Below are 23,503 nucleotides of genomic sequence, written 5' to 3' on the forward strand. Positions count from 1 at the left end.
TCTTATCCTCTGGAAAGACAGGCATGGAGAGGGGGGCTGAGTCTGGACTGTTGGGCTAGTCACAGCTCCACGTGGCCTTGCCTCTCTGAGCTTCTCCTACCATCATCCAGCTTGGCTCACTGTTACTCCAGACTGAGCCACTGGGGGAGGGGGATGACCAAGGGACTCTGTGGTTAGGGTTAGGGTGCTGGAGTTCCGAAGAGGGCCTGGCAGAATGCCAAGCTCCTAGTCTACCTTGTCGAGGGTTAGACACTCCAGCCCCCTGTTATCTACCACTAGTTCAGGATTTGAATTTCCTGGTCAAGAATATTCCACTAGAAATGAATTGGGAACAGCTCAGTCCCCCTGGAGTCCCAGGAACTGCTGGGCCCCAGATGTCTGTCTGATGTAGCCTCAGGGTGCCCAGCAACACTGGCCTTTAAAAACTCCATTCACTAGTCAATCCCTAGACTGTTTACAAGGCTGAGTTGGAGCAGTGTGAGAAAAGAGCCAAGGTACCTTAAAAAGCATCCTTCACGGAGTTAAAAAAAAAAAAAAAAAAACCAAACCCAAACAAACAAACCAAATGGCTCTCAGACTGTAGGCATAAGCAGAGAGATATTATCACAGAAGCTTTTAGCTGCCGAAGTACATGGTACAGGGAGGTTTTTCCCATGGTCAGCTTGGTCCTGGGACAGCCACTGTCTCTGGCAGTTTCACATGGGTTCACTCCCACCAAAAAACCCGAAGTTGAGAGGTAGGTGGAACATGGTGGCTGCAGAAATAATAGGCAGCCTGCTATGTTTTCCATCCCAGAGCTGGAGGGTTTGAGGTAAGGCCTCCCTCTGGTACCCTATCTGCCCTTTGTCCTGGGTACCTGTCTGTGTCCCTGTCCTGTGTTAGAAAGACAAGGTGATTGCTGAGGCTGGACGTGAGACTGGACTGGGTTAGTAGGGCTGGACCACTTATGTCCCCGACTATCCACCTATATCCTAGAGTGGCCAGGCTGTCCCTGTTCCCATCTAAAGGCATGGAAACCTGCCTTCCTAGGCCTCTCTGCCTCCCAACACTTACAGCTTTCTATAGCAAGTGACAAGGCTGGAGGAGAGTTGGGATGGGGAGGGTGTTGGACACCAGAAAGCCGGGCTGCCCGTCCATCATCAGGAGGTGACCTCAGATTTCACTGCCAGCCCTGGGGACCTTTGGGCTGAGCTTTCCCACAGTAGACCCGAGTGTTGTGGTCTGACGGCCAGGCTGGCTTTCAGCTTCTTCCTACCTCTAGGCCACTGCCATGCCAACCCTTCTACCTGGGTGTGGCATCCTGACTCAACCGGACAAACATGTCCGTTCTTCATGGCACAGCTCAAGGACCAGCCATCAGGAAGTCACCAGAGCCCCTGGCAGGGCCTTGTCCTCCTGTCTCTGTTCATGGTGCTTTGGTTCCGCCTGCACGACTCCATCCTGAACGATGGCTTCTGTGGTCGTGGTGTGGCCACTCTTGCCTGTGTCTTCCCTACCTTATGAGAAAATAACCGCCACCTGCCAAGCCCTCCTCCTGGCCTAACAGTCTCTATATTGCCTGGTTAGTCATTCCAATGACCCAGAATGAGGGTGGGATTATCTGCACTTTACAGATCAGGGAGCCAAGGGCAAGAGTGGGGAGGCTCGGCTAGGTCACTAGACAGCTGAGAGGCAGAGCTGGGGTCTGCCCTTTCCTTGCCGGTCTTGACCACACCTTCCCTGAGCACCTAGGGGTGAGTCTTCACTGTGGACTGCTGATTGGAGAATAGAGATCATTGAAGTTTCTCTGTTCATCGCCCCTCCCCCCAACCTTCCTCATCCTCTCTGTTCTGAGACTTCTTGTGGGCAGGCTGTCTGCAGCCCACAGATTGCATTGTATTGGCCATGCACTGGGAGGGGGCCTGGAGGTTCTAAGAGCACCTCTCTGGCCTTGCTGTGGACACAAGGAGTTCGTTCTACCCACTCAAGGCTTGCCAGAGGATTCTCAAAATGGCCCTGTCAAGGAAGGGAGTCTGGGCGCTTTTCCCTTGGACTAGGTGCACCAGCAGAAGCATTGTAAATTGGGTGCCACACTAAGGGAACCGCCCAGGTGATGGGACAGGCCTGGGAAAGAGGGCCTGGTTTGTAGCACAACCCAGGGCGTTTAGTACCCGTTTTGCTCTTTCTTTTCTCCTTCCCTGTATGGATAGGCCATAGGAGCACCAGGGATGACCTTCTTCTGGGACAGGTCTGTGGGCCTTCTGGGATGCTGCGAAGAATCATCTTAAGGAGGGTTCCATAACTTTCCAATACAGAGAAGAAAAAGTGCAGTTCTGAAAGGTGGCAGTAGTGCACCCAGGCAGGGCTTTCCTTTATGTCTGGAGGGGAGGTGCTCTCTTTGGGCAGCACCCACTCTGTGTGGCCTGTGGACTTTGGTAAGCCCCTCTGCCAGGGCCTCCACGCTGGATGTTGGTCTGGCAGGCACCAGCTGGGAGTGGAGGGAGGCGGGACTGCCGGTTGCCTAGCTTGGCTCAGGGACACAGTGCGCTTAGGGAGCTGGCTTGGCTCTGCTCAGGTAGCTCACACCCAAATCCGAATTCCAGCCGCCCAAGACGGCGAGCGGGTTGCGGAGGAGGCCCAGGCTCTCCCTGGGTAGGAGTGCTTCCTTTCGTTTTTAAACAAACAAATCATGAATTTAAAAGTCAGGACAGAGAGCTGCCCAAGGTATAAAAATAGCCTGGGGCCTCAGGGCAATGTCCGAAGCCGGCACAGTGCCTCTCGAACCCCGCACCTCAGAGGAGGGTAGGAGCCGTCGGGGTAACACCGGTACGCGAAGCGCCCCCCACCCCTACCAGTCTGGCCTTCGGTCAGAAACCGTGGTCCTTTTGGGGCCTCCCGCGTGTGAGTGGGAGGGACTGGGGCATCGGAAGGGCAGCATCCCCCTGCTCAACTGTTTGCCTCTGTCTCACCGCCCATCCCCGGCCTCAGTTTCCCCATATGTCCGTCTGGGTGTACAGGGGCCTTGGCTCTCTTATAGGGAACCCTGCCGGACCAGGGTCCCTGAGCGGCCACGGCCGGCCTCTTTGTGTGTCCGCGCAGACAATGGCCCGGCCGCTGAGCTCTCCTCCCGGCCCCGCTCTCCTCCTCCACCACCGCGGGCCGCGGGGATTTTGGGCAGCTGGGGAGGGAAGGCTTCTTCAATCCGCCGCCCCGCCCTCCTCCCACGCCGCCGCCCCACGGGCTCCCGGGATCCCCTGGCAGAAGCAAACTTGCAAGTTTGCAGGACGCTCACAACTCGGGGTCTGGTGGCGAGCGCGGGGCGGCGGCGGCGGCGGCGGCAGCGGCGGGCGGGGCGCGCACCGGCTACGGGCGGGGCGAGTGGCGGCGGCGGCGCTGCGCCGAGTCCGCGCCCGTCGCGGGCCCCCCGCCGCTCCCCCCGCTGCAGGCCGGGCCGGAGCGGGTCGCGGGCGCGCGGCGGAGGCGCGGGTGGCGGGCGCGCGCGCGAGGCGCGCGCAGCACAAGTAGTTTACATTGTTGGGCGACTTTTGCAACAACTCGCCGCGCCGCGGCCTCCGCGCGCCGCCGCCGCCGCTGCCGCCGCCGGCTCCCCGCCGCCCGGGCCCGGGCCGGCCGCGCCGGGGGCCGCCGCGCTGCCGCCCCGCTGCTCTGCCGCCGGCCGGGCATGAGTTAGTCGCAGACATGGACACCAAACATTTCCTGCCGCTCGGTAAGTGCCGGCCGCGGCGGCGCGGACGAGGGAGGGGGCCGGGGCCGGTGGGGCGGGGGCGCGTGCGCAGCGCGCGTGGGGGGTCCGGCCGGGCCCGCTGGGCCCCGCGCAGTGGCTGTATCGAGAGTTGGCGCGCCGGGCCCGGGGGAGGCGAGTGGGCACAGGGCAACTTTTCCCGGGCCCGAGCGCGCGGCGGGAGAGGGCGAAGGCGCCGGGCCTCTTGACTTGACGGGGAGCAGGAGTGGGCGGCGGGGCTGGGGCGAGCGGCAGGTTCGCTCGGGACGTGGAGAGGGTCCTTCACGGTGCGCCTAGCGCGTCGGCAGAACCCCGGGGCGCCGAGCCCCAGCCGCCCAGGAACCGGGCCACGCCAGAGGAGCAACTTCTGCGCTCGCTGGAGGGCTCCAGGCCTCCCTGGCACTGGGATGGGGGCGACGCGCTGTGCTCCAGGAGGCCACTGATACTCCGGGCTCGTCGGGATGCTATTTGGAGCAGGCCGCTGGCCCCTGGGTGTCTGTTCGCCTAGGACGGAGTCTGCAATCTTGCCATTTCCCGACAGCAGCCCAAACCTAGGTGGGCATGGTCACTCAGGAGCCTGTGATCAGGAGCATCAAACCCAGAACCGGGGCCCCACACTCTGGCACCCCTAGTTGTTTTCCCTGGTATTTAGGGGGAGGATAGCCCATCGGCAGAAAAGTCCGTTTTCTTGTCCTGTTGCCCTCCCGCCAGCAGTTCTCAGCTGCAGACAGCCTGCCAACTCTGGGAGTAGAACCAAGCAGGGTCGGAACCCCCCAACCATTACTCTCGCTGGGGTTTTGGGAACCAGAGGGAAGCAGTGTAGAGAGACTTTATAAATGAGCTCTGGAAGGATATTAATTTGGTGGTGAGGACAGCAGCCAGGCTGTCAGGCTGGTGAAGAATTTGTGCTGAATGGCAATCAGGACAGCTGATTATGGACGAGGCTCCATGATGATCATTGCCTCTTTGTTTACCCATCCCCTATATAGCTTGGGGTGCAGTTTGGCTACCCTGGGGTGATCAGAACCTAGCATGGCTTTTAAGACTTTTGGTGATTTGGGGAGGTGGCCTCCCTTTGGCCCCAACCTTCTTACAGCCCACAGCCAGGTCTGCTGCAGAGTGACTTGGGTAGAGTGTTCCAAGTTTGTCAAAGCTTCAGACACTCCGTCCTTAGGAGTAGCGATGGAGACCGTGGGAGCTCAGCTGAGCTTGTGGGTCTGCCTCCCAGGCTGTAAACTCCTGTCCATGTTGCAGTTGAGAAACTGGCTGGTAGAGGCCACACTTAGAGACTAAGTGGTGGATTTGGCATTGGAGCCCCCTGCCAAAGTCCGCGGACAAGAAAGCTGTGTTGCTGTGGCTTGTTGCTGCAGGGCCTGATGTCGGGTTGGTTGGGCTCCTGAGACACCTCTTTCTCTTCCAGCCAAGCCTTCATGTGCACAGAGCTGGGTCCTTAGGACAGGAATGCTTTGCCCAGTCGCAGACCCGGGACATGGCTAGGGTCTTGGGATGGGAAGCAACACCACAGGAGGGACAGAGCCTATTCTAGAAGCTTGTACACACAGAACTGGGAATGAGATTGCAGGGTGGCTGGACTGGAGACTCCAAGAAGAGGAGTCGTGTCTCGGAGCTACTGTCCCCCCCACTAGGAGACCCAGAGTCTTGGGTTCACAGAGTGGCTCTCAGTACCAGCTTGTGGCCTCTCAGGCAACCCATGCCCCAGGGCTGAGTCCTGGGCTCTGATTACATTTTATTTTTTCCTAAGCTTGTGACCAGCTCTGAAGTCCAGTGCAGTTGAAGGTCCATTTAAGTGGCTACTTGCCTAAGCCCTTCTGTCAACACAGCCTAATCCCTCCTGGGGGCTGAGTGTCAGAGGAGCCTGCTCATCCAGGGTATCCACTGGCTGCTTGGGTCTGACTTGAATTGGCTAGGAAGGTTTGGCTATCCCTTCTTCACTACCCTGCTACTTTTGGGGTCTGGGACTAAGGGCTCTTCCCAGCCTGCACCATGTGGTGTTTGGCAGTCCAGGTAGCCTCTGAGCCTCTGTCCACTGAGTTGATCCGTATGGGACAGAACTGAGAAGAAAGGGAGGCTGGGGAATTTGCCCCAGGCAGCCCCTGTTTCCTGGCCTTGCTGCCCAGGGCTGGCCTTCCTCCATGCCTGTCGGGGAGTGGGGTAAGGGCTGGCCTCAGCCTGGATGGTGGGACTGGAAGGCTGAGCCTGCAGAGTCCAAAGGTCCCAAGACTGCACTGACCCTCTTAGTTGTTAGTGGTCCGTTTGTTTGCGAGGGTAACAGGTTCCCAGAAGCAGGGCTCCAGGCCTCCAACCACTCTCTTGTGGGGTACTTGGGGATCTAGTGAACTTGGGGCCTGCGTGAGGGGGCTTTTTAGTGGCATCAGAGCCCTTGTGACCCAAAATAGAGCACATTCCGGGCGTCCCGAAATAACAGGGTCACATGACTCAGGAGGCTGGGCTTGGAGTCCAGCTTGGGCCTGACGAGGCAGTTCACGGTTAGGCCCCCAGCTGCCTACTCATTTGGGCATTTGTTTTGGGAAACTCTGGAGGGGACTCTGTTGTTGACTGAGGAGGTGTTAGGGCGAGAAAAAGGTGACCCCCTGATGGTGGTCTGACTGTGGCAGTGGACTTGCCTGCCTGTATTCTTCTTTGGGCTGGCACTGACTGTTGTGTTGGGCACAAGCATCTGCTCAGATGTGGGCTCAGAGAGCTAGGCCCACAGGAAGGACTGGCTGAGGGTGGGGAGCCCTCCACACAGCACAGGTCTGCCCTGCTCAGAGTCTGTGGGATGTGTGGGGTGCAGAGCTGAGTCCACAGCTTGGTCACGTGGGGCGGCTGCCGTGGGCTGGCTCCCAGGGCCAGGTCTGCCAAGGCCCAGGCGGCTCTTCCAGCTGTGCATGTCCTTCAGGGCCTGGGCTAGGTGCACCTCCTCCTGGAGGTCCCTCTGATTGCCATGCTAGTGTCCACGACTGTCCTGGAGGCTGTGCATAAGAGTAGGACCCTGCCCCACCCTCATGCCTTCCTTTAGGAAGGGAAGAGGCTCAGAGGGTTTGCCGCCCTGTGGTCGCTGTAGGGGTGCTCCGGCCTGCGTCCCTCTAAACAAGGGCTAGCTGTGCATATCAAAGGGGCTCTAGTATCCACTTGTGTGAACAGACCCAACCTGCACAGAATGTGCTATGAAACAGTGCTGACCCGCCGGTCAGTGAGGTTGCCCCTGGCTTCCTATCTTTAGTGATACGGGGTTTCACTATGTTAGAACATGTTACGGCCAGGGTCTCCGTGGTGAGTGAGGCCTGGCTCTGCGGAGAATTGGGCTGGTGGACCTGGCTCAGCTGTCTCAAGACGTAGGCCTTGTGCATGGCCTAGGGCCAGGACAAGCCAAGACCTGCTTTCCTTCCGTGCTCCTTATGCCTAAAGCTTGTGGGCCCGGGAAGGCCTTGAGGTATCAGATTGGCTGCTGAATTTTCATGGGAACTGGCCATCAGCTGGGCCAGAGATGAGGTCTGGAGTCCTAGCTCTCCAGAGTGTAGGTGTCCGGTTTGTGGCTTGGAGTGTGTCCGTTTGCAGGCTCACCTTCCAACCCTTTGTCCCAATGCTCTTTTAAAGAAATTTTAAAATTACTTTTATTTGTGTGTGTGTGTATATATGCGTGTGTGTTGTGTGTGTGTGTACTTGCAGGTACACATGCATTTGTGTGGAGGTCAGAGGACAGCTTTTGGGGGGTCGCTTCTCCTTCCACCACCGTGTGGGTCTTAGGGATCTAACTCAGACCTTGGTAAGCAAGTACCTTACCCACTAAGTCACCTCACCAGCCCCCAGTGCTTTTGAAACGGGCTAGTTTCAGTGCTGGAGAAGGGTTGGGGGAGATGGTCTGTCCACCTGCTCATGGGCCTGCAGTCTGTCCTAAGGTGTACTTGTTCCTTCCCTGTCCTTTCTCCCTTCCATTCAGACACTCTTCCATGGCCACAGAGGGCCTTGAAGGACAAACACTTCTGGACAATTGATTTCAGCCACCTGCATCTGTAAAATGGACGCATTCCTTGTTTTTCAAGGCTGTTGGGCCTGTAGCTTGTTTTGTCTGGTTGGGAGTTCACAGAGCTCTTTGTGGGGTGTGCCTCTTTCTTTCCCAAGGTGAGGTCTGTAACCAGGTCCTCTCTGGTCCTCTACCTTGTGTCCGAACAGGGCCAGGTCACCAGTGTTGAGCCCAAACCATCCTGAGACTCCCCCATGCGGTTGGGTATGGGAGCAGAGGTGGAAAGTGGATACCAAGAGAACACAGCTGCAACCCCCTGGCCCCTTGGCTGCGTGTCCCCTGCCTAGGTTTCCAGTCCCTTGCTGGGCTCCCTTGACAGACCCCAGCTGCTGCATGCCTCTCCCCAAGGCTCAGAGAGTCTGGTGGAGCGAAGAACTGCGCGTGAGCACACCCACCCGAGTCTGGTGCGAGATGTTCTGAGCAGTCGTGCCCCAGCGCCTCACAGACAGGGAAATTGCACCCTAGAGTTACAAAGCAATTGTCTAGCTCAGCAGCTGAATGAGCGTGAAACGGAGCAGAAAGCAGCTAAATAAAATTGGCCCAGGACGTGTGGGGAGCGGCCTGGGTGTGCACAGACACATATCTCCCCCTCCCCCCCACTTACCTGGTGCTGCCTTCCACCCCACCGTGAGGCAGCAGGCCAATGCTGCAGGCCTCTCAGGATCTCCTTGACTTCACATGGATCTGTGGGCCTGGCTGCTTCTCGCAGCCCCGTTCTTTGAAATCTCTCCTATCCTGTTCAGGACCTGCCCACCTGGAGAGGGTGCTGATGTGTATCCACTGGGTGTCCGCTATGTACTGGGACTTAATTCAGTATCTCATGGGTGACCCAGGAGCAACCTTACTTAGTGCTGGAAGATCCATGATAGGGTTTGTTTGCCTTGGTACTTCACTGTCATGTCTCTGTGAGGTTCTCTGCTCTGCAAATTGATTTCCCAGACAGGCCCAGCCCTGCTCTTCAGCTGGGCCAAAACTTGTTCTTGAACTCGTTTGGGTCCTGTTCCGTCAGCATCTCAAGAAGCTGCCTCTAAGAGTGGGGTCCATGCCCAGTCTGGTTTCCCAGGACCACTGCTGCTATCTCTGCTTCCACCCCTAGGCTGAATGCACACATATATGAATGCACATGTGCATACACACATACATGTGCACTGTGACCTGTCCTTTAGGAGTCCAGCAACATTGTGCCAAGTCCTTCCTAAGGAGGCCCTGGGCCTGCTGGTGACCTCTGTCCCCATGTATGTGGGGAGTACCTGCTGGGCTCAGCCTCTTTCAGCCCATGGAGAGACTGGCAGAGGATGGGGTGCATGGCAAGGATAGCCAGACCAAAGGCCCAAAGGCAGGCCTGGACGCAGCAGTCATGGTGAGAGGTGGCACTGTATGAGGCTAGGCTGGAGCAAGCATGGTGACAGGTGGTGGAGTCAGCTCAGGCCCCCTGCGATTGCAGGGGTGGGCTGGAGGCCGTGGACGGGGGGGGGGGGCTAAGGTGGAAGTATCTCCTCCTCAGTGTCTCGACTGGGAAGGGGGCTCCCAGGAGCTTCCTCTTAGGCTGGCCCCTACCTGACCTGCGTGGTCTTCACCTTTCCTGGCCAGTGGTCCTGCTTATGAGATTGAGGAGAGGACCCTGTCTTGCCCATCCTTTGTAGTTTATCCACTTCCTCCATTTATGCCTTTGGCCTGTTCTTGGGGAAATCTCTTAACCCATTGACTTATATATCCCAAGCCCTGGGGCTTATGATGTCAGGGAGTGTCTTCAGGGTTTCCCAGATAGGTGAGTATGGTGGCCATAAATTTATGCCCTGGCCTGGAAGGACAGGCAGGCCCTGTGTACTGGATGGTGCTAGGGACCAGGTTGGCTTTGGGGGAACCTGCTCTGTGGGCTCAGAGTACGTACCCTGAGGGCCGTGGTGAAGAAAAGGCTTTGGGGCTTGGCACTGGGACCCTGGATTTCTTCAGGGAGAGGTCAGCACTGAGGCTCAAGTTCAAGTCTCCTTCACGATGACCAGTCCTGTTTCAGGGGCAAGTTCTGTCAGTTGGTCTTGAAACTCAGGGGAGCTATGTCTATTTTTCCATGGAGATCAGATCCTGTCTTAGCCTCCCTGTGTCTCTGCTGGCCCATTGGCTATCTCCCCAGACAGCATCCCGGAGCTCAGGGCTATTAGTGGAAGCTATAGCATCCTGAGTGGGAGGGGATGGGAGCATGCTAGGCTGGGTGTAGGCTAGGCTCTGTGTGTGTGTGTGTAAATCCTGCAGCGCCTGTGGATAAGCCCTGCGGAGTTCAAAGCCACTGGGTGTGCGCAGGCTGTAATGAGGTTACTGATTCAACTGGCTTCCTGGTGCTGCGGCCCAGAGTGCAGGGAGGCTGGGAAGCCCCATGAGGGATCTAAGTATCCCATAATTGACCAATTTAGCTTAAGTGTCCGTGCTGGCCCCGGGCAGAGGTCAGGCGGTGACAATCCAGGTGGCTGGAGTAGCTGCTTGCAGGCTCAGAAGGTGCTTCATTTGTCCAGGACCTCTGGAGGGGAGCCCTAGGAGACTGACCTGGCCTTCAGGAGCTTGGTGGCCTCCCCTCCCCATTGTCTACAGGCTAGCTGGCTTTCCACATGGGCTACTCTCTGTGCTTTTGCCTTGGACCATGCAAAGGGTAGCATCAGGCTGTCTGGGTTTCAATTTTGTCTTCAAACCAGTTGCTTCTCTGCCTGCTGTCACTCTGCTTCCTTATGGGGCTTATGAGATTGGATTCCAGGCCTGGCTGGTAGAGGGCATGCTTAGCCGGAGTGAGTCCCGAGTGGCCGGTTTTGATCCCATGTCTCTTTCCGAGACTTCCTGAGGGCAGGGCCAAGCATGTATTGCCCAACTTGAGCTGATGGAATCGGCCTCTGGCTTTGCTGGAGCTGGAAGATGCCCAGTGCTCTGGAAAGGGCTGGCAGGGCCATGTAACCTCATTCTTTGGAAAGCCAAGGCCTGGTGTCTAGACACTTTAGCAGACAGGTGCCCCTCAGACAGCACTGGGCACCATGCAGCCTGTGTTAGTGACAGCATAAGCCGTTCCTTCAGCTCAGGGACCCTGGTAGATGTCCCTCCTTCAGACGTCTGATGTCTGGACATGCCTTTTGTCAGCTCGCTCTGCAGAATGGGCTTTTAGAGATGTTACAGCTACTCTTAGTTTGGAGGAGAGGGGTCCACCTGAGCCTCTGATTCTGCCCTGCCCAGGTTCTCTCTCCCCAGATGTCTATGTGTCCCTAAGTAGCTCTTCTTCTCCCTCTGGGCCTTGGCCTCCCTAGGGCCCCTGGCAGCTGGAGGCATCTGTATTTCCTTTCTGGCATCTTAGCTTTGTTCTGGGTTGGTGGCCATTCAGTCTTGTGACACATCTGGGGACCAGCTCCTTAGGAATGACTGTGTTCCCTTCCCTGGCTTAGGGGGACAGGAATCAGACTGGAGTGCCCCTGAGACCCAGGATGCCATGGGCTCTTAGCCAGCCATTGGTGGTAGAACCGGACGTGGCTCTGGATTTCAATTGGGAGTATTAGAGAAGACCCTTTGAGGGCAAGGGACATGCATTGCAGATACTGTGGTTTTTAAGAAAGGGGTGAGGAGGGACAGGGGCATGGGGCCTACAGATGAGTGGGTCAACCCCTTGCCAGCCATCACCTAAGTTTAAGGTGCCTGGGAAATTGAGGACACTTCATGGAAGTGTGACAGTTAGGTTTTGAATCATGAGTACAAGTTTGTTAGGTAGGCTGTGTAGTTAAAGCAGACTTTCTCCAGAGAGCAGTGGCCCCAGGGAGACTCTAAGGATGGGATGCCCAAGCCAGGCTTCTCTGGCTTTCTTCTTGCTAGATGGGTGACAGGTGTGTGCTGTGGGAACCATGTGAGTATGTGCGCGTGTGTGTGTGATGTGGGGGCATGTGGCTGGCTTATGTGGGAATGATTAACTCTGTGTGGAGCTGAGACTGAGCCCAGACTTGGTGGGGATGTGGTGGCCACAGATCGCCTCTTAGCTGCTCCTCTGATGACCCAATTTCCAGTCTCTCCTTTGGTTCTCAAGGTGTGGAATGTGACCCCGCTGGCCCCCTATGGGTCATTGCCCACTAGAGATGCTCTCTTTAGCATAACTGGCCCTATTCAGGCCCATTTTATATGGAACAATAGGCTTCTCCCCACAGTCAATCTTCACGTTTTGGGTCCATCCCCATTCCTATTCCTAAGGTCATTTTTGCTATTATCTGCCACAAAGACTCCAAGAAGTACTGGCCCTGTCCCTCTTTGCTGGCTGTGAGACAGCTCTGATTGGGACCAGAGTCCAGGGGAGGTGGCAGAGCCACCCCCACTTACCTGCTCTGGACTTTCTGCCTAGGATCAAGGTTGAGGAGGGTTGGGGAGGTGGGGAACTTAGTCATTGGAAACCAGGGCCAAGAGGGGCAGAGCTTCTTTCCCTCTTGGACTCCCTGGGTATGATGACAGGGCACCTGCCACCACTTGGTGTTGGGACCCTGGAGACCTGGCCTAGAAAGGCTGGGTGATGTGGTCTCCAGGCCCAGCAGCTTCTTAGGTACTGCTATCCCTCACTCCCTGCTGCATGTACTTGCTGACTCAAGCTGTATAACTCTTCCTCTCTTGTTTTCCTTGGTGGCAAGCAGGAAAGATGGACACCCAACTTTGGTGGAGGTGGGGGTGTGTGTGTTTGTGTTGCCTTCCAGGATCCCTGGCAGTTTATGGCAGAATTGGCTTCAGCTTTTTCTCCCAGGGCCCAGTACCTGAGTCTCTCTCTGGATAGGCTGGCTCTGAGTATCCTGTCCTTCAGGGTAGGTGACACCTGGGCCTTTTGCTGTGGAATCCCCTGTGCTGTGTGTTAAAACCCTGTAGGGTGTTTATGGAAAATGCCCTCTGCAGAGCCCCTACCTCAGAATCAGCAGGTGTCTTCCCTGGCTTCTGGGGCAGACTTCTTTGATGTTGTCATCCCTGAGCTTGACAGCCATGCTCTTTCCGCTGTTGTGATGTGCTTTAAGACTTCTGGGTGTCCCTTGGCTGTGGCCTCCAGCAGTTATGTTCCTGACCACAGCACGAGTGGGTGCAGTTTCAGAACTTCAACCCCCAAAGAGAAGTCAGATGTGCTGGTTTCTTGTAGCTCTGCCTGCTGAGTGCCAGTCTTGCAAGGGACGAGGGAGCTGAGGCAGGGCCGTGAGTACCTTGCCCACAGAGGAGCTCCCTAGGGTGCACAGGCAAGGCCTCCCTCTAGCTATGGCTATGGGGAGATATGCAGGGGCAGGCATGGCATCCTGAGGAAGGCTGGGATTCCACAGGGTGCAGAGATGCAGAGTGGGAGAATATATGCTCAGGAGGAGCTTGGGAGAGGCCAGCGGCAAGCGGCGTGGTCACAGACCTGTCTAGGGGCATTGGCCAGGGAAAGCATGGGTTAGGTCTTAGTGAGGGCAGAAGGCCAGAGGTAGGTCAGAGGAACTGGGGTCTGGATGTTCGACTTCTCTTGGGGGGGATAGAGCCTGTGGAGGTGATGCGTGGTGAAGGCTCTGCTGCTATACAGGGGGTGTAGTAGCAAAAGTCAAGGCAGGAAGTAGCAGATGGACGGTGGTTCCTAGGCAAGAAGTAGTGGAGGTCCAGGGAAGGTCTGAGGAGGAATGAGGTCCTTCCCAGATGTCTAGAGGATGCTGCTGTGGGCCAGATTTTGGATGGACTCTAGCCCATCTGTATCCTAGGCCTACACTCCCTTCTGGGCATCATGGACTCTGTCTTGATGGTTCTGTATAGCTCAAGGCAGAGCTTGGACCAAGGCTAAGCCACCACTGGTAGGGTGGGCCCCAGGTCTGGCATGAGTAAGAGGGGAGGTGGTCCCAGCTTTGTCTTGGGATGGGTGCCTGGACCCCTGTGGTTCTGGCTCCTTCACCCTCACATAACTACCTATGGTCTTTGGAGAAGTTTGACTGACCTGGGTGGGGCGTGCACGTGACATTACCATCTACAGACAGCTTTTTGACTCAGGATGTCCTCTTTAACTGCACATTCTTCCTGCCCCTGACGGCCCAGGTGAGGAGGACTGGCCTGCTCCATGCTTCATGAGGCCTCTTTGGTCTGGGAGGCAGAGCTGTGGGCACTGGCAGCTTCCTTGGCCATCCTGGCCAGTGTTCTCTGCAAGGCCTTTCTGGGCAGATGTTTGGGGTGTAGCTACAGCCAGGCAGCTGACCCGGTTGGCTCGTTCTAGCTCCCATGACTGATGTGTTGTGGTTTATAAGTTAGAGTTTTGTAGTGTTGCAGGGCCTTCTTGTGTCAGACATACTCTCTGTCCCCCTGGCTGCAGGACATGAAAACCACTTCTGGCTCCTGGTCATAGGGTCATGGGACAGGTCACTGAGCCACCCTTGGATAGCCCACTGGTGGGTGGTGCGTACCCTTTGGGCAGCTGGCTCTTGAAGATGCGGCTGGCCAGCTGGTATTGCTATGCTGATGTCATGGCCTCCCTGCCTGCAGTGGCTTGGGAACTTATCTACTTGTGGATAGTTATTGTGTCTCCCGTGCCAGGCGACTGGACACACAGTCACTCATGGGGCAGAGGAGAGGACGGCTGCTGGGCCCACGTGGCCCTGGACATGCCTGATAAGCTGTGAAGTCATTACCAGAGGGGGCTGTGCTATTCTTACCCTTGGCCATGATTCCAGCCTTGCATGGTGGAGACTTTGGGGGGGCCCTGCACCTTCTGGGATTTGTGGGTGAAGTGGTGTGGGAGCTGGTTTGGGGGGGTCCTTCTCCCCTCCAGGGCTCAGGTTCTACCAGGACTCTTAAAGGGGCCTCTCTCTGAGACCCTTCCACCCCTCCTGGTGGCAGGCCTGCAGGTCACTCCCTCCCTCCCTCCCTCCCTCCCTCCCTCCCTCCCTCCCTCCCTCCCTCCCTCCCTCCCTCCCTCCCTCCCTCCCTCCCTCCCTCCCTCCCTCCCTCCCTCAGGTTTCCCTGGCTGCCTTCCTGAGAACAACACTGTGACTGTTGTCACTATTACCATCCGCCTCCTGCTGTGGCCTCCTCACTTGGTGTGGGAACCTGGGGACTGAGGGACCTGCATTGTTGACCAGGGGGGCTTCTGGACAGGGCTGGCAGTAAGCACATGGGGCTAGTCTTTTATGCCTGGAGGACTAGAGGGCTGAAGGTCCTTTTGTTCTTTTGTCCTCGGTCCCCACTTGTTATCTCACTTATGGGGACCTGGGCCTACCAGTCTCCTGGTTAGCTTATAGGGTCTACAGCCTGCAGCCCACTTGGCAGAAAGCCTGGACCTGGTTTGTAATGTATGATCCTCTCTTCTAGTCTTCCTGCTTGGATCTAGGCCATGCTGGCCACCTCAGACTTTCCCTGGACTTTTAGAGTCCAAACACTATGAGCAAGGGGGCCTCCTGCTTGTTTGTGCAACTGGGTGCGAGGCAAAGTGTGAGTGAGGAAGTCTTTGTTCTTTGTGTACATACCTGTGTAGGTGAATGGACTTGTGCCTATGTCTGACCCTTTGTGTGTGCATCATGCCTGTGTGTGAGGTGCTGTGTATCGTCCACATATGAGTGTGTATGACCATGTGTAGGTGTGCCTGTGTTCATGTGTATTAGCTACATTGAGTATATGCATGTGTGTCTCTGTGTGTGTGCTTGTGTCTATTAATGGAGTTCTGTGTATCATTCACGTGTGAGTGTGCATGGCTATGTATGTATATCTGTATGTAAACTTGTATTCATGTGTGAGGTTCTGTGTATTATACACATGTAAGTGTGCATAGCCTCATGTGTATCATGTCTGCATATGTGTGTCCACGTATGAGGTTCTGAGTATTGTTCACATAAAGTGTTCATAGCTATGTGTGAGCATGTATCTTTGTGCACTCTGTGTCTGTGCATGAAATTCTATGTATTGTTTACCTGTGAATGTGCATGCTTATGTGCACATGTCTGCATACTGTGTCTGTGCATGAGCTTCGTGTGCTAGCTACCTGTAACAAGTATGCACACTTGTTCATGTAGGAGATCTTGTGTATTGTCCACATGTGGAGTATGCATGGCCATATGTAAGCTTATGTCTATGTGCATACCTGTGTTATATAAGAGGTTTGCTCTGTTGGCCATGTGTGAGTCTGGATGGTTATGTGACTGTGCATACCTGTGTCCATACATGAAGTTCATGTATTGCCTGTATACATGGCCCTATGTGAGCATGTCTAAGTGCACACCCACATCCATGTTTGAGATTCTGTGTAGTGCCCACGTGTGAGTGTGCATGACTATACTTGAGTGTATCTGTATTCATGTGTAACTGTTCATGCATGAGGTTTGTGCATTGTCTGTGTGTATCTATGTCTGTATGCACACCTGTGTCCATTCACAGGGGCTTGTCATGTGTTATATTCCAGTTTCTCCAGGCCTAGACCACAACAGGTATTGCTAGTTGTCTACAGCACCTCAACTTCCTTTCTGAGGCACCCTCGCCACTCCCTACTAGCCTGAGTATTGACCCAGAAGGTGCCTGGTGCTTTCAGGGAGAGGGCAGTGTGCCAGCTAAGGTCCAGTGGCCTGTCCCTGCTTTCTAACTAACTGTGGCTCCAAGGGAGGTCTATGCCCCAGGGGATGTAGTTAGTAGGGCCCAAAGCCAGGGTCAGTTGCGCACACTTTAGTGTAAAGGAGCCTGGCGTGAATGCTGGCAAGGCTCAGCAGGGAAGGGTAGGAAGGAAGGCTTCCTCTCATTGTGTGATGAGGAAATCAGGTCTGAGAGCTGCAGGCAGGCTGTGCGGGTGGGGGAGCCAAGGGCTAGGCTGCCTGTGGAGGACTGCTCTCTAGTGCCTTGTTTTCTACTGTCCACTTCAGGCAAAGAGAGCGGATTTGCAGATGCGGGGGGGGGGGGGGGGGGGGGGGGGGACAGAGCAGGGCTCACTGGACTGCAGCTCCTGCCACAGGGGGCTTCAGCAGGGTGGGGTACAGTGTGGTATAGCTCCCCCCTTCTCCCTCCCCATGCCTGAAGCCACAGGGAGATACAGAGAAGTCATGTGGCTGGTTAGCTGCTGAGCTAGAATTTGAATCCAGGACCTCAGGACTCCCCTCTTCAACACTTCCTGCTGGGGCTCAGGCGCCTGGTTAGCCTTAAGGTGTCAGCAGGGGTGGGGACGCCTTGCATCTGGGAGGTACTGGAGCCAGCCTGCCTTGCTAGGCAAGGAGATACCCTGTTTCCTTCACAAACAACTGGGGCCAGTCAGAGCAATTTTATTTTTATTTCCTATTTTTACTTCCTCGTGGGCTCTTTTCAGCAACTCTGGGTTAGATGGGCCCCACCCTCCAGTCTCCACCCGGCTTCCTGGCCCAAGCCTCAAACTCTGGACAGGAGCTCACATGGATGTCTGTGTGGCCTGGGAACAGGACCCTGTTTCTGGCTTGTCCACTCCTCGCGCTGGTGTGGAGGGATGACTCCTTCCCTTCTCACTCTGGGAGCAGCCCTGGGGCAGTGGGTGGTGGCAGGTGTATACCTTAGTGTCTGACTCAGTTTCCCTGCTCGTCTCTCTGGTTCTTGGTAGAGGTGTGTGCTCTTGGCAGGGTGGGGCATAGACTTTGGGTAAATATATTGGCAGTGTGCCCAGCTGAGACCCGGCGGGGCAGGGTGTAGTGAGGGCAGTACCGAGCTGCGATGTGGCTTGTGTCGATTTGTTTCCTGGCCCTGTCCCAGCACACAGTGTGTATGCTGTGTTAGGGGTGTTAGGGGTCTGCAGAGCTCATCCTGGGTTGGGGGTTCTTAACTGTTGGCTGCCATTTCAGCATAGCCAGGACTTGTACTGGTGATTGGTGGATGTGGGATCCTAAACTCAGCTCAGGCTGCCGTGACCGCCAGGCCTGGGCAGGGCTATGTTTTTATGGACATCTGGGTTCACTGAGTTCTCTCAGTGTCAGCCTGCTAAGCCTTTCCACCCTTTAAGAGTACTGGGAGAAAGTTGCACCATTCACAGGAGGACCAGACTCAGAGAGGTGTCACCGACCCTGAAGCAGGGTGGTGGCCTCCATGAAGAGGTGGCTGGAGCCGACTGTCTCTGTGCACTAGGCCACCCATCAGGTTTGGGGGATTTGGCTGGCAGGAACAGGACTCCTCTGACTTCCCTCCTAGTCCTTCTTGCCCTGGCTGGCTTGGTGCTGGCCCAGGTGGTTGTAGTGGCTTCTTTTCAGTGTGAACCACATGGGAGATAAGGCAGAGGTAGTGCTCACGGAACCTGCATGTGTGCATGCTGGGGTTTTCAGGTAATCCTTTGATTAGAGACCAGGAAAGACAACCTCACAGTGTGTGTGTGTGTGTGTGTGTGTGTGTGTGGGGTCTTTCTTGGAGAAGTCCATCACCTTACAGATTTCCATGTGGCTGCCCATTGGAGGTACCCTGGGCTCAGGCATTTGGCCTGTGGGAAATGAGGGCACTCCTGTCTCAGAGCTGTGTAAGTCATCAGTGGGCTGCAGGGCTGGGCAACTTTATCCTTAGGCAGTGTGTGTGTCCTAGTTGGTGTGTGAGCGCTGGACATCGTGAGAGCCATCAGCGGCATGGGAACCCTGAGCAGCAGATGTGTCTTCCGCATTTTCGTCTTTGAGTCTTTGCTTTCTCATCTCTCTGTGTGTGAGGCCATGGCTCTCACCTCTAGAGTGGTCATAAGAGGTACGGAAGTAGGGCTTATTGCTTGATTCTGGCCCTGAAGTAGGGACTGATGGCTGAGGGTGTCTCAGAACTGCAGAGTCCTAGTCCCATGGGCAGGGAGAAGAGTTGCTCATGGGCCTGCAGACTGGGATGGGAACATTCACTATGGGGAGGGTGATCAGGTGCACAGGTCTGCCACTGGGGGAGAAGTATTTCTCTGGAAGGGGCATCTGGGATGGCTACTTCTAGCACCATCCGGTAGTGCAGGAGTTTCCAGGGCCAGAAAGGGAGGCTGTTATTGGTTGTACCCCAACAGGGACTTGGGAATAGATCCATTGTCCCAGCTCTACTGGTCTTTCTAGTGACCAGAGGAGACACTTGTCCAGCAGGGTCCCCATGCCTCAGGACCCATCCTCACTAGTACTGTAGTGAGCGCAGCCTTGAGCCTGTGTGTTCGATGCTGGGTTTCTTTCTCCTCTGTGCAAGGTTTTTGTAACTGTGGGAAAGAGTGCTTCCTCCCTCGGAGCAGCCAGGAGTGTGTCCAGCAGATGTGTCTGGTGCCTCAAGCTGTCTGGCCGTTGTGTCTTACCAATGTATGACATACAGACTTCGGACTGCTTTTGTGCTGTGGTCTGCTGAGCCCACGGTACCCAATGCCTGCGCTCTGTGCTTTCCCATCTCTGGGCCTATGTTCATGTCCTCCCTCTGGTTGGTGGTCTCCTTGTCCCTGGTGCTTCTTGTTTTTATCCCTGGGGGCTTAGATTCAGTATCTTTAGGAGTTGCCCTGACCTGAGCCCCATCTCTACCCTCATGAGTTTATCAGATGTGGGTTAGTGGGGACCCACCTGTCTGGAGTCTGCAACATAAACATGGACAAACCCACTCCCCTACTCACCTCCAGGCCTCAGTTTTCCTATCCCTTTCTGTGTGAGTGCTTGTCCTGCGTGTGTGGGGGAGGGGAGCTAGCTTTTACAGACTGTGTGGACTGGTACCAGCTAGACTTCATGCTCTCTCTTAGGGCTCAGCTTCCTGCCTCAACGCCCGCCACCCTCCGGAAGGGGCTGTGATTGGGGTCCGCCCCATGTGCCTGACTCAGCAGCCACAGGGTGGGGGAAACCGGAGGTTTCTTGTCTAACCCCAACCCAGGCACCCTCCCACAGCTCAGATTCCTCTTGTGAAGGTGGGTGTGGAGTCCTCAGTTCCTAGAAGAACAGGGTAGGGCTAAATCCCAGGTTTTAGACTCCTCCTGGGTCCCTGTGGATGTCTGCCAGACTCTGCCACTGTCCTTGGTGCCCTCCAGCCTCTGTCTCTGACAGGTGTCCATGTGTACACCACCTCCACCAAGCAGCCCTGCTGGGTTAGGCTCCTCCCACCGTCCCCATGATTCCTGTGCTTTCAGGGACTCAGTGCTGGGCCATGCAGGCATGGCCTGGTGTGGAACCTGACTATAAGAGGGAGGGGACGTGGAGGCAGAGGCGGAGGCGGAGGAAAAGACACTCCTACTTGTGGTCTTTGCTTCCTGGGAGTCTGGGCCTCGTGGTTACATCTTGACTGGACAGAGGTGCCTAGAGAGAGTTGAGGTTGGGGTCCTGGGCTGTAGCTGCCTGGATGGCTTGTTCTCGAACTGCTTCCTGGTGAGCGCTAGACCAGTGGTGCTTGAGAAGACAGTGAGTGTGCCCAGTGGCTGTAACCTTAGTGGGGCTTTAGTGTCCTCAGCTGGCAGATTTGGCACAGTCTGACATCTCCTGGAGACAGGTCGCTAGTGAGGTGACAGTGGCTTGGGAGGACAGTTCTCCAGTGATCCTGAGCATTGCTGGGAGGAGGCCAGTAACTGAAAGTCCAGCTGTGTAGGCTTTATGCTCTCTTGGTGGCTGGCAGCGAAGGGTCTGACCGGCTGCCTTCACTTTGCACCCAGCTCTGGGCCTGCATGGAGCTGGACAAGGGTTTGCTGGGTTGGTTCCACTGACCTGGCAGCTGCCTAGCCTCTCTCCCTTTTGTTCGTTCAGTAGTGGGCAGCGTTCATCCTTAGGCGCTTGTGGAACCTGCCTGGGGAGGGTTCTCATTGAGTCCTTAGGAGTCTGGGGAGGAAGGGGAGGAGGCAGCTGGGCCTAGCTAAGACCTTTCTGCCGGCCCCTTTCTGTTTGCCTGATTTTAGCCTAGTGGTCAGAAGGGCAGCTGAGGTGTTATGAGAACGGACTGTGTGGCCCAGGCTGCACTTATGGCCTCCGGGGGGCCACACACCACTGTGGAACTGCCAGGTGGATGCTGGGGATCTTTAGCCTACACCCACAACAGTGCGTGTCAGTAGCGTGGAGAATGGGCATAGGAAGGGTTAAGAAGCTCAGGCAAGTAATAATGTCTCTAATTTCCCCATGTGATTTAATAAAAATGTAAATCGCTGGGTGGACGGCCGCACCGCCACAGTGTTGACCGAGATGGATTGCGTGTGCTCCGTGGTCAGCCTGCCTTTGTCTCTGCACTCCCAGCAGACTGGTGCTTCCTGCTGTCCAGGAGGCTGGACACTGAGGGTCAGACGCTCTCCTCCCTCCACCTCCCTGACCGAATGGGCAGCTGGAACACCTGGGCATCTGTTGAGGAGGGCTGCGGAGGGGCTCTGGGCAGCCTGGCTAGACAGACCAGCCTTTGTATCACCTGTCCTTCACCTCCCGGAAGAGCGGTGACTGATCTAGGATGCACTGAGCTTGGTCAAGTCCTGGTATGTAGAGGGGTCCCTGGCCACTGGGGCCAGCAAGTCTTCCTCAGGGTGACATTTGAACAGAAGGTACAGAATGAGAAGTAGGCACGTGGAGATGGAGAGGAAATGCCTTCCGGGTTGAGTTGCATGAGTGTATGCAAAGGCCCTGAGGTGGGGGCTCACTGCTCCTGGGGAAAGAATGAGGGGCCGGTAGGCACCAGATCGGGTGATGCAGTGTGTCAAATAGGTTCTGACTGTAGAATCTGGTCGGGCCTGGTGAGAAAGGGCCCAGGGACAGGAGTGAATCCAGAGGCTGTGGGGGCGTGGCAGCTATGTGTTCTGGACTGGTGGATCGCAGTGATGTCTGAGGTCTTGGACTTGGGCTGTAGACTTGGAGAGACCACACTGTTGGGGCCTGATGATGCCTTTGTGGGGACATGGATGGGAAGATGCTGAGGGTGTGTGCTGGAACATGGCTGCTCTGAGCAGAAGGATGCATTTTTGACAGGTTTAGGGAGACTTTGAAGTTTCCTAGGAGGTAGAACTAGGGGGTCTGTGGTCAGGTGGGACATTTTGATGACCTGACTGGAAGGTTAAAGTGGGCACTGGTGTTGTACTATGATGTGTCTTGGATATGTGGCTGTGAATGCTAGGTGCCTGTTTCCAGAGAGCACAGGGCAGTTGCCTGCAAAGGCTCCTGGGGACTGTGACGTTGATCACTTGTGCCGGTTGCAAATCTGAGGACCGTCTTACTTAGAAGGCCAGTGTGGTGACTGACACACAGGTGAGGTTTTAGCTGTGTTCAGCTGTGCCCAAGTGGCCACCTCCTGTCTACTGAGGTGGCTCTCTAGCTCCTGCCTGACTTATCTATCTACATCTGCTCATCCTATCAGAGGCATGGGATGTCGCCGGGTACCCCTGTGCTGGGTGCACGCTGGGCCTGGTGGCACATGCTAATTAATTAATTAATTCCAGCACTCAGGAGGCAGAGGCAGGAGGATCTCTGAGTTCAAGGACAGCCTGTTCTACAGAGCGAGTTCCAGGACAGCCAGGGCTACACAAAGAAAACCTGTCTCAGGGAGAAAGAAAAGATGCTGGATGTTGAGACTTGGGCTGTGGGGCCTGGGTGAGAGTCCCAGTGAGACCTGAGTTTCAGTGCATAGCTGGACCCTGCCAAGCCTGTCCATTGTTTCTATGCGAAGCTCTGGAAGGAGCAGATGCTGCTTAGTTGTGTCCCCTAACAGAGAAGGCAGGCTTTGCTGAGGATATTGGCTAGGTAGAGCTGCTTACCATTGCCCAGGAAGGGACTTAGGCCACCCTGTCCCACTCAAGACACTTTTAGCCCCTTCCAGGAGAAGATCTGACTGGTCATGAAGATACCAGTTCCCCAGCTGATCTAGAACTACTGTATCCTGTCTCCAGCTGCCCTTGCCTTTGCCTTGACACTTGTATGTTGCTAATGCTAATGGTTCAGCCTTGAGTAGCTTTGGGAAGGAATACTTTGATCTGGATGGAAGGCTTGGCTGGAGTTGTTAAAAGGGAAACTAGCATCCAAAGGGAGCTGGAGGAGTAGATAGGCAGATGCTGGGTGTTGGGAAGCCTGAGTAGAGATTGGGAAGAAAGAGGGATCAGCTGCTGATCCTGGTCAGCACCTTTGGCAAGGCTGATAGTCCCTTCCTGTGGGATACAGTGACCTGCACCCTTGGTTAAAACCTCAGTGGCTTCAGTGGTGACAGGGAAGGTTGATGACTGAGTTGCTCACTATTGCTAGATTAGGATTGTGTGTGGATATGGGCCCATCATCTTGGGGTTAGGGAGCAGGGCTGCCTTGGCATGGTGACTTCCCTCGGTGGCTCCCCCGTGTAGTGACATCTAGTTTTGGTCCGGGCGTTCTTCACCTGCCAACTTGTCTCATAGTGTTTGAGATCTTGAGTCTTACATGCATGCTTCCTTTCCTCAGAATTGCAGCTCTGTGTCTCCATCCCCTAGTGCTGAGTCTGCAATGTTATGTCCCTCTGGGAGAGTGCACAGAGGAGGCACAGCCTGGCTGGTTGGGGAGGTGGGTAGAGCTTATGCAGGTCCTTCTGGAGTGGAAGCAGCGTGGACAGTGAGTGCTACTCATTGTGCCTTCAGTAACTCCTGACCCCAGCTGGGTCCTGTTCTTTCTTTCCTGGACCCCAGACTCATTGCTTCTGTTCACAGCTTGATCAGCTCCGGGGTCAGAGAAAGCTGGTCTACCAGATGGCTGGGCCGGCACATTGGGCCAGCAGCATTAGGCTGCATCATTTAGAGAGTGTTTGATTAACTGGCCTGTCTGGAGCTGGCTGGGCAGCTGGGCAACATCAGCCTCCACTCTACACTGGGTGCGGAAACCACAGAGGAGGGAAGATCCGGCCTCAGGGAGCCC

At 55.7% G+C, this 23,503-nt stretch overlaps 1 protein-coding gene across 1 annotated transcript in view; it reads left to right on the forward strand.

Annotated features, from left to right (window-relative positions):
• The first annotated feature begins 3,557 nt into the window (after positions 1-3,557).
• Positions 3,558-23,503, forward strand: part of Rxra (retinoid X receptor alpha) — an 87,558-nt gene continuing 67,612 nt past the window's right edge. Inside the window, 1 exon segment of the mRNA XM_050154936.1 lies at positions 3,558-3,706. Within this exon segment, the coding sequence (XP_050010893.1) occupies positions 3,679-3,706 (28 nt within the window). The 5' untranslated portion in view covers positions 3,558-3,678.

The sequence above is a fragment of the Alexandromys fortis genome, unplaced genomic scaffold (genome assembly GCF_014885135.2).
Source record: "Alexandromys fortis isolate MF-2015 unplaced genomic scaffold, M_Fortis_MF-2015_v1.1 scaffold_72, whole genome shotgun sequence".
In the NCBI taxonomy this organism is placed as follows: domain Eukaryota; kingdom Metazoa; phylum Chordata; class Mammalia; order Rodentia; family Cricetidae; genus Alexandromys; species Alexandromys fortis.